At 36.6% G+C, this 11,438-nt stretch overlaps 1 protein-coding gene across 1 annotated transcript; it reads left to right on the forward strand.

Moving 5' to 3' along the window:
• The first annotated feature begins 1,798 nt into the window (after positions 1-1,798).
• LOC111802534 (transcription factor bHLH137-like) lies at positions 1,799-4,421 on the forward strand. The gene is made up of 7 exons (XM_023686939.1): positions 1,799-2,166; positions 2,748-2,930; positions 3,006-3,071; positions 3,492-3,560; positions 3,644-3,727; positions 3,809-4,012; positions 4,102-4,421. Exons 1-7 carry the CDS (start codon positions 1,834-1,836, stop codon positions 4,195-4,197), a joined length of 1,035 nt encoding a protein of 344 aa, XP_023542707.1. The 5' UTR covers positions 1,799-1,833; the 3' UTR covers positions 4,198-4,421.
• Positions 4,422-11,438: the final 7,017 nt, after the last annotated feature.

Genomic DNA, 11,438 nt, shown 5'->3' on the forward strand with positions numbered 1-11,438 from the left:
AAAAAAAAAAAAAAAAAAAAANTACCAAAGACCAGTCAATAGTTTTGCATGGGAATACGTTATCCTCATGTTTCAGCATCTTCTCTTTCTCTCTCCTCTTTTTTTTTTTTTTTTTTTTTTTTTTTTTTTTTTTTTTTTTTTTTTTTTTTTTTTNAATATTGTCAGCTTTGTAAAGGAGAAGTTTTCATACCCTTATAAGGGATGTTTTGTTTCCTTCTCTTTGACTGAGGTGGGATCTCACAATCCACCCTCTTGGGGTCTAGCCTCTTCACTAGCACACAGTTCGGTATTTGACTCTGATATCATTTGAAACAACACAAACCCATGTTAGTTTCACGATTTTAAAACGCGTTTACTAAAGAGAGGTTTTTGCATTCTTATAAGGAATAATTCGTTCCCCTCTCGAGTCGATGTGGGATCTCACAATCCACCCTCTTGGGGTCCAGCGTCTTTGCTGACACACCGTTCAGTGTTTGGCTCTGATATTACTAGTAGATATTGTCAGTTTCACAGTTTTAAAACACATTTACTAGAGGGAGGTTTTCACACTCTTACAGGGAATGATTTGTTTTTCTCTCGAGCCGATGTGGGATCTCACAATCTACCTCTTAGGAGTCTAGAGTCTTTGTTGGTACACCATCCGACGTTTGGCTCTAATACCACGCGGGATCTCGCTCACATGTAATCTTTTGTTCATGGTGTGTTTTAGGAAAGCATTGGGAAGAAGGTGAAAACTAAAAGGGAATTGGATGAAAGGAAAGAAGGAGATGAAAAGGGCAAAACGGGGAAAAAAGAGGAGAAAAAGGGTTCAGAAGATGGTGCTCCGACGGGTTATATTCACGTCAGAGCTAAGAGGGGCCAAGCCACTGATAGCCACAGCCTTGCTGAGAGGGTAAGATAATTATTAATGAATTTATTTCCTTTTATGGCCCCCACACGCTAATAACGACATGTCGTGTCGTTTCAGGTGAGAAGAGAGAAGATTAGTGAAAGGATGAAGACATTACAACGACTTGTTCCCGGTTGTGACAAGGTAAAAATTCTCTCTCTAATAGACACGTTTTAAAATTTTAAGTAGAAGTCCGAAAGAAAAAATTTAAGAGGACAGTAGGACGTTGGGCCCTAAGAGGGATGATTGTGAGATCTCACGTCGGTTGAGGAGGGGAACGAAACATCCTTTATAAGGATGTGGAAAGTCAGTGAGGACGTTGGGCCCCAAGAGGATTGATTGTAAGATCCCACGTTGGTTGAAGAGGGGAACGAAGCATCCTTTATAAGGATGTGGAAACCTCTCTCGAGCAGACGCGCTTTAAAGTCTTAACGAGAAGCACAGAAGTGAGAATTCAAAAACGACAATATCTACTAGTGGTGCGCTTAGGCTATTATATTCTTGGTCGTCGTCTTCTTCTTCCTCCTCCTGACAATGGCTTATCTGGGTTTTGGTGATGAATAGGTAACAGGGAAAGCGCTCATGTTGGATGAAATTATCAACTATGTTCAGTCTCTACAAAATCAAGTTGAGGTAACAACATGTTCGGTTCTTTAGCTACGTTGGTTATGATTCTCGATCGATCGAAACGAATAACCGTAAAATTTCTCTTTCAGTTTCTCTCCATGAAGCTCACTTCTTTGAACCCAATTCTCTTCGACTTCAGAATGGACTTAGACGGCCTCATGATCCAACCCGAGGTACAAAAACCAACACCCTTTAAAAAAAAAAGCTAGTTTTTCTCATAAACTTCGATCTAAATCCTTCATTATTNTCCTTCGTCTTTATAATAACTCTCACCCTCTAAGCATTTCTTGCACTCACTTTCTCCAAACCTTCCATCAATGGCAGCCTTTTCATATCAATACCAACCTTTTCTTCTTGACTCAATCCTTCAAGCCAACAATCCCCTCAAAATGGGTGGCTTTTTGGATGAACCAAATTTCAATATCAATTGTTTCACTCAATTCTTCGCTCAAGAACAAGAACAAGAACAACCCATTCACCGTTTTCCCGAGCTTTGTAAACGGAGCCCTGAATCTTTTAGTTTGGTCGAGAAATCCGATAGCGGTGAGCCGCCGGTCGTAAGTCAATTGAAGCCGACTGTGACTTCCCCTTGTAGTAAGAAAAGAAAGAGCCGTGGAAATAACTCCTCCGCTTGCTCCGCCCAATCTAAGGTTTGAAACGTCTCTCTCTTTTAGCAAATATTGTCAGCTTTGTAAAGGAGAAGTTTTCATACCCTTATAAGGGATGTTTTGTTTCCTTCTCTTTGACTGAGGTGGGATCTCACAATCCACCCTCTTGGGGTCTAGCCTCTTCACTAGCACACAGTTCGGTATTTGACTCTGATATCATTTGAAACAACACAAACCCATGTTAGTTTCACGATTTTAAAACGCGTTTACTAAAGAGAGGTTTTTGCATTCTTATAAGGAATAATTCGTTCCCCTCTCGAGTCGATGTGGGATCTCACAATCCACCCTCTTGGGGTCCAGCGTCTTTGCTGACACACCGTTCAGTGTTTGGCTCTGATATTACTAGTAGATATTGTCAGTTTCACAGTTTTAAAACACATTTACTAGAGGGAGGTTTTCACACTCTTACAGGGAATGATTTGTTTTTCTCTCGAGCCGATGTGGGATCTCACAATCTACCTCTTAGGAGTCTAGAGTCTTTGTTGGTACACCATCCGACGTTTGGCTCTAATACCACGCGGGATCTCGCTCACATGTAATCTTTTGTTCATGGTGTGTTTTAGGAAAGCATTGGGAAGAAGGTGAAAACTAAAAGGGAATTGGATGAAAGGAAAGAAGGAGATGAAAAGGGCAAAACGGGGAAAAAAGAGGAGAAAAAGGGTTCAGAAGATGGTGCTCCGACGGGTTATATTCACGTCAGAGCTAAGAGGGGCCAAGCCACTGATAGCCACAGCCTTGCTGAGAGGGTAAGATAATTATTAATGAATTTATTTCCTTTTATGGCCCCCACACGCTAATAACGACATGTCGTGTCGTTTCAGGTGAGAAGAGAGAAGATTAGTGAAAGGATGAAGACATTACAACGACTTGTTCCCGGTTGTGACAAGGTAAAAATTCTCTCTCTAATAGACACGTTTTAAAATTTTAAGTAGAAGTCCGAAAGAAAAAATTTAAGAGGACAGTAGGACGTTGGGCCCTAAGAGGGATGATTGTGAGATCTCACGTCGGTTGAGGAGGGGAACGAAACATCCTTTATAAGGATGTGGAAAGTCAGTGAGGACGTTGGGCCCCAAGAGGATTGATTGTAAGATCCCACGTTGGTTGAAGAGGGGAACGAAGCATCCTTTATAAGGATGTGGAAACCTCTCTCGAGCAGACGCGCTTTAAAGTCTTAACGAGAAGCACAGAAGTGAGAATTCAAAAACGACAATATCTACTAGTGGTGCGCTTAGGCTATTATATTCTTGGTCGTCGTCTTCTTCTTCCTCCTCCTGACAATGGCTTATCTGGGTTTTGGTGATGAATAGGTAACAGGGAAAGCGCTCATGTTGGATGAAATTATCAACTATGTTCAGTCTCTACAAAATCAAGTTGAGGTAACAACATGTTCGGTTCTTTAGCTACGTTGGTTATGATTCTCGATCGATCGAAACGAATAACCGTAAAATTTCTCTTTCAGTTTCTCTCCATGAAGCTCACTTCTTTGAACCCAATTCTCTTCGACTTCAGAATGGACTTAGACGGCCTCATGATCCAACCCGAGGTACAAAAACCAACACCCTTTAAAAAAAAAAGCTAGTTTTTCTCATAAACTTCGATCTAAATCCTTCATTATTACAAACAGTCATCGTCCTTGAGTAGCATAACGCCACAACTACCCGCAATGGCGCAATGCAACGTCATATCACCACCAACATTGATCGACACCACCACAACAACAACACCAACCCCAACAATCGCCACAAATACCTATCCACTAACCGACAATTCAGCTAATTTGTTTCTATTCCAACAAGCGATGAATCCAAACGCATACACTCAATCTCAGGTAACTTAATCGTTTAATATCTAAAAGAAATTCATCGTTTTCTTCAAAGACATTACATAACCTTAAAAAAAAAACATGTTCTTTTTCAGGACAACGTTAAGGTTTCATCATGGGACGTGGAAGAACATAAACGAAAGCTTCTTATTTCATCAGGAATTGGCGACAACTTGAGCTACTTCCATTAAAGAACAGCTTTGAATTTGAAATTAAAATTCTTTAAAGGTGATTGGATGATCGAAAGTGGACAGAGAACATGAATAAAGTCGAAGGAGCAGAAATCAATGGACAACGAACACAGAGGATCGGATCTTTTCAACCCATTAATGTTCCCTCTCAGTTGGCTGCTCAAGTTTCGAGAATCTGCAGTGAATTTTTTTAGATCAAAAAAATAAATTTTATTTATTTTTAATGTATTAGTCTTAGATCATATATATTATAAAAAAATAATAATAATTAATTGATTAGCCTATATCCATTTTCATTCGTATGCTAATATATGCAAATTGTCGAGATTTATCAAACTATACGTAGTAGTGTTCATACGATTCGAAAATCTGATCAACTTCAATTTTAAAAGTTGAATTTTTTGAAAACTGAAAGATCAGGTCGGTTCGTTGGTTGACATTTATTGGTTGGGTCAACTTGAGTAATCCAAAAATTGGATTACTGTCTAACTCAACCCTATTGTACTTTTAAGATTATTGTGAATATTAAGAATATTTGATATTTGTGACGGAGTGATAGTGATGTATTGTGAGCTGTGAATGTTTGATGTTTTAAAATAATTAAAAATAAAAGACAACATAATCCAATCCAACCCGAAAACCCTATCTGAAAAAAGATGATTCGATTGAATTTGGTTGTGAATTCTTTTTACGCCTCTCAGCTCACAAACCCAACTAACCCGATATAAGGTTTCTCTAACCCAACTCAAGCCGTGTACCCCTAACGATATAGACCAATTGTGTATAATAGTTCAAGCCCACCGCTAGTACATATTATCCATTTTGGCATTCCGTATTACCATCAGCCTCACAGTTAGAGGTTTTCACACATTTGTAAGAAATACTTCATTGTTCTCTTCAACTGATGTGTGATCTTACAATCCACCTCATTGGAGACTTACCGTCCTCGCGGCATACTATTCGATGTCTAGCTTTGATATCATTTGTAACAGCTCAAGTCCACCACTAGTAGATATTGTCCGTTTTGGCTTGTTACGTATTGACGTCAACTTTATAGTTTTACAACGCGTCTGTTCTATACTCTTATAAAGAATATTTCATTCTCCTCTTCAATCGATGGGGATCTCAGGTCGTAGCATTTAGAAAATGAAAAAAAAATTGGAGGAATCTTGGAGTTGATTTGTGTTTTTTTTAATGAAGTTTGGAGAATACTATAGTGGTGAATAAGTAATGGTTTAGACATGGAGTTATGTGAACAGAACATTGTGTTTGTGTAGGGTTTTGTCGGGCAAATTGCCGATGTTGTCAAACTTCGACTGTGCATGGCTCATACAAAATTCCAAAATATATTAATTAATCATACCATAATATATATATATATATATATATATATATATATATATATATATCAATATCACAGAGGGCGATCATGAATATAAAATGACTAGAAAAAGCTTTAAACGAATCCATCAAAATAATAAAAAATTATGACTGACCCACGAATTAATTCGATGAAATTATTAGAATGTACAATTTGACTTGAAAAATGAAGAAAAATTCAATTATTTGCATTAGTTATGACATCTAAAAATATTATAAATAAATCACGTTCACAAGAAGCATTAAGAATCTGTTTAAATGTGGGATTGCTTCGGCTCAGGATTTGGATTAGTACTCAAAATGATCCTTGCATTTCTTGACATGATCATGTTTCTATAACGTTTCATGTCCAGAATTTGGATCAAAATTCAGATTTGCTACTTGATGATCCTTACATTCTCTTACATCTCCTGTAACATGATCATGTTTCTGTAACGCTCATGTGCCGTATTTAGATCAGTATTCCAAATTCATATTCGGTACCTGATGACCCTGACATTCTCCTGTGATATGGTCATATTTCTATAACGCCCCACACCGAGGTTTTGGATCAATACTCGAAATCCAAACTCAGTACCTATTGACCCTGACATTCCCCTGCAACATAATCATGTTTCTTTAACACCCTATGCCGAGGATTTGGATCAGTGCCCGAAATCCAAATTTGGTACCTGATGACCCTAACATTCCCCTACATCCCCTGTGACATGGTCATACGCCCCACACCAAAGGATTTGGATCAACACTCGAAATCCAGACTCAATACCTGATGACCCTGACATTCCCCTACGACATAATCATGTTTCTCTAACACCCTATGCCCAGGATTTGGATCCGTGCTCGAAATCCAAATTCAATACCTGATAACCCTGACATTCCCTTACAACCCTTACGACATGGTCATGTTACCTACTCTTCATTTCTTAAGAGTAAGGACTATCTCTACAAGACCAACACGAGTGATTCCAACATGTTTTGTCCTCACTCACATGCATACCATAAAAATTCTTAAGAGGTCATCCAACATAAAATTACTCCAAATAAAACACGTTTAACCACGAACATCTTTCTTAATCATCCTATCTTCAGAATCTCTCATTCGAACACAGTCTCGGTTCATTCATGTACCCCCTCCTTCACTCGAGTACCACATAAACAAACGACAGAATTCAACTTAAACAAAGTCACAGATCCTCAGCATTTTAACACGACATTAGGATCAAACATGAATCCAAAGTAATCTAGATTAAGATTAGGATTAAACAAAAGAAGCATAGGATAACCAAATGGGGTTTCTTTGTTCATCACCTATTGCCTACAATAGCCCCACATGTTGAATTGTTCTCATCATGATAATTTTGGACCCCAAACTAGATCTCCCATATGTCATATAATATAATTAAATTAATAAAATAATTTCATATCAAATTAAAAAAAAAAAAAAAAGATATAAAATTAAATAAAATAATTATAGCTGGAAATAGTGTTATATTAGAATTATTTGCAACCCACCAGCCCATCAATTTCCTTTTTCAAGGGACCCACCTGTTTTTTATTTTTTATTTTATTATATATTTTTAAAATATATAAATATTTAAATGAAATAACAATAATTTCTCTCATTTAATTGGGTGGTCACCACCTGATATTATAATTAATAAAATAACAATAATTTCTGTCAATTTAATATTTATTACACTAAATTGCTTTATTTTTAAATTAATTATATTTTTTAATTATAAATTTTGTGTATGAGGTAGCCGACATTCATGTATGGCTTATGTCTTATGCTAAGTTTTTTTTTAATTTTTAATTTTGGGTTTTATTTATTTTCAAATTTCTATATTTAATATAAATGTGATTTGTATTTATTGATTGGTTGATTAATTGTTAATTATTGTTTAACTACTTTTTAAAGCTATAATCAATTCACTCATGATAATTAGTTGCAATAATTATAAAAGATATTTATATTAAATTATGAATTTATTTACTTTAATTCGAGTAGAAGTTTGAATTTAGTTTTCTTAGACCGTTCTTGATTTTCCCGTATTGAATTTTTAATTTGTGTTTTATTTACGTGACTTTCAGTTTATATTATTGTTATTTGAGTAAATAAGTCGTACATAAATGAATCTAGACCATGTCTGAATGAGAGCGATCTTGAAGATAAAAGAGCTAAGAACGGCTTAAAAGAATTGAAAATTACTATCTATACCAACCATGAGTAGCTTCTACATTGAGGGCTCTGATCATAGAAACTTCAATGTTAAATGTGTTTTGCTCGGAGCGAAGAGTAAGTAATGTGAAGATAAAACGTGTATGCTCGGAGTGAAGATAAAACATGCTAAAAGGAGCGAAGAGTAAGTAATGTGATCATGTGTAATAATCCAAGCCCATTGCTAGCATATTTCCACCCTTATTCGGGGCTCAACGTCTTTGTTGGTACACCGCCCAGTGTCTAGCTCTGATACCATTTGTAAGAGTGCAAGCCCACCACCAATAGATATTGTCCTCTTTGAGTTTTCCATTATGGGTTTTCCCTCAACGTTTTTAGAACGTGTATGCTAGGGAGAGGTTTCCACACCCTTATAGAAAATGTTTCGTTCCCCTCTCCAATCGATTTGGAATCTTACACCATGTCACAGGAAAATATCCACCCTCATTCGAGGCTCAACGTCTTTGTTGGTACACCGCCCAGTGTCTAGCTCTGATACCATTTGTAACAGTCCAAGCCCACTACTAGCAAATATTGCCCTTTTTGAGCTTTCCATTCTGGGTTTTCCCTCAACGTTTTTAAGACGTGTATGCTAGAGAGAGGTTTCCACACCCTTATAAAAAATGTTTCGTTCTCCTCTCCAATCGATTTGGAATCTTACACCATGTCACAGGAAAATGTCAGTCATCAATGCTAAATCCAAATTATGAATCCTAGTTATAGATCATTACAATGAAATTGAAGTATAGGGCAAAATAACGAAACTCTTGCTTATGGGTTTTGTCTCACGATATCGAAATCTTGACCAACAAAGCAAAACAAGGGACCCACCTGTTTTTTATTTTTTATTTTATTATATATTTTTAAAATATATAAATATTTAAATGAAATAACAATAATTTCTCTCATTTAATTGGGTGGTCACCACCTGATATTATAATTAATAAAATAACAATAATTTCTGTCAATTTAATATTTATTACACTAAATTGCTTTATTTTTAAATTAATTATATTTTTTAATTATAAATTTTGTGTATGAGGTAGCCGACATTCATGTATGGCTTATGTCTTATGCTAAGTTTTTTTTTAATTTTTAATTTTGGGTTTTATTTATTTTCAAATTTCTATATTTAATATAAATGTGATTTGTATTTATTGATTGGTTGATTAATTGTTAATTATTGTTTAACTACTTTTTAAAGCTATAATCAATTCACTCATGATAATTAGTTGCAATAATTATAAAAGATATTTATATTAAATTATGAATTTATTTACTTTAATTCGAGTAGAAGTTTGAATTTAGTTTTCTTAGACCGTTCTTGATTTTCCCGTATTGAATTTTTAATTTGTGTTTTATTTACGTGACTTTCAGTTTATATTATTGTTATTTGAGTAAATAAGTCGTACATAAATGAATCTAGACCATGTCTGAATGAGAGCGATCTTGAAGATAAAAGAGCTAAGAACGGCTTAAAAGAATTGAAAATTACTATCTATACCAACCATGAGTAGCTTCTACATTGAGGGCTCTGATCATAGAAACTTCAATGTTAAATGTGTTTTGCTCGGAGCGAAGAGTAAGTAATGTGAAGATAAAACGTGTATGCTCGGAGTGAAGATAAAACATGCTAAAAGGAGCGAAGAGTAAGTAATGTGATCATGTGTAATAATCCAAGCCCATTGCTAGCATATTTCCACCCTTATTCGGGGCTCAACGTCTTTGTTGGTACACCGCCCAGTGTCTAGCTCTGATACCATTTGTAAGAGTGCAAGCCCACCACCAATAGATATTGTCCTCTTTGAGTTTTCCATTATGGGTTTTCCCTCAACGTTTTTAGAACGTGTATGCTAGGGAGAGGTTTCCACACCCTTATAGAAAATGTTTCGTTCCCCTCTCCAATCGATTTGGAATCTTACACCATGTCACAGGAAAATATCCACCCTCATTCGAGGCTCAACGTCTTTGTTGGTACACCGCCCAGTGTCTAGCTCTGATACCATTTGTAACAGTCCAAGCCCACTACTAGCAAATATTGCCCTTTTTGAGCTTTCCATTCTGGGTTTTCCCTCAACGTTTTTAAGACGTGTATGCTAGAGAGAGGTTTCCACACCCTTATAAAAAATGTTTCGTTCTCCTCTCCAATCGATTTGGAATCTTACACCATGTCACAGGAAAATGTCAGTCATCAATGCTAAATCCAAATTATGAATCCTAGTTATAGATCATTACAATGAAATTGAAGTATAGGGCAAAATAACGAAACTCTTGCTTATGGGTTTTGTCTCACGATATCGAAATCTTGACCAACAAAGCAAATGAGCAGATGGGTACAAAACAACGAAGAAAACGAGTTCATTTTCGTAACAAATCTTAACCCAGATCTCATTTTTGTGAGATCTTTCTCGTGTTCGAGTTGGTTTGGTTTGATCACGAGAAATAAATGGATGAGACGGAGTGAAGTCATTTTCCTCTCTTTTATCTTTTCAATGAAAGCAAAAAAGGAAGTACTTTGGAGGATTCAAAATAATGTATAGAACCCTAAAGGTTAGGCCACAAAATTGACCACTCCATCCACTCTCTTTTTCCTCCAAACATCCCACAAACTACACATAAAGAAAAGCACTTCTTCTGCTATCAATCTCCCATCTGGACGCCCCACAGTCGATCCAAGAGGATCATCGTGGTCGAGTCGTCTTCCTTGTCTTCATCGTCGTCACCGTATTAACTGATGGGCGACCCAGAAGAGGCTGGGGGAGGGACCAGTAGGTTTGAAAGAGAGAGAGGTGGTTGCAGCCAAAATGGGGTCAGGGTCCACCGGAGGAAACACCCTATGGCTCGGCCCCTCACCCATTGAATTGCCTTGTCCCTTTAATCTGTCCACATCCATTCACCATCTAACCCTAACTCATGCATGGGATGTCCCCCAAATTAATTAATTAAATAAATAAATAACCCAAATTCCATAATTATTAAATCATATCGAGCGTTCAAAAAATTATTGACCCGACTAACTCAACTCAACTCGTACGGTTTAAATTAGGCTATTAAATTATTTGGATTTGGATTATTTAGAGAATTTTAGGGTCGGGATTCAAAATTAAAATTGGGCTTAAAAATAAAATTTTAAGTTTTTAAATGTAATTTTTCAAAATATATAATGAAATTGAGTAGCGAATATAAATAATAAATAGATATTATTTGACCGAAGAATTGGAATCAATCAACCCAACTCTTGAATGTGCAAGAAAATTCGAATAAATGACATGTGGCACATTGCTAATGTGGCGTTCGACGTGTCGTTGATGTGGCAGTTGATGTGACATCCAACGATCGATGTGTCGTTGATGTGACATCCAATGGTCGACGTGTGCTGACGTGGCATATAACAGTCAGCTTTTCAAAGTGGGGATGCCTTGTTGGGTGATGTGGCGAGGCAAATGTGGACAAATGACGTCTCGACACGTGGTGAGTTTTGAATTCAATTAAAAAAAAGGGAAAAAAAGAATAAATCCCGAGTTCTTTTCCAATGATCACCATTCGATCTCCACCATCCAATTTAAATTGAGGGCTCGTGATTTGGGCTTACGGATTTGGGCTTCGTAAGCCCAATTTGAAGCCTGGATCTGAGTGAACAGCC

Source organism: Cucurbita pepo, chromosome LG09 (genome assembly GCF_002806865.2).
Source record: "Cucurbita pepo subsp. pepo cultivar mu-cu-16 chromosome LG09, ASM280686v2, whole genome shotgun sequence".
Classification (NCBI taxonomy): Eukaryota; Viridiplantae; Streptophyta; class Magnoliopsida; order Cucurbitales; family Cucurbitaceae; genus Cucurbita; species Cucurbita pepo.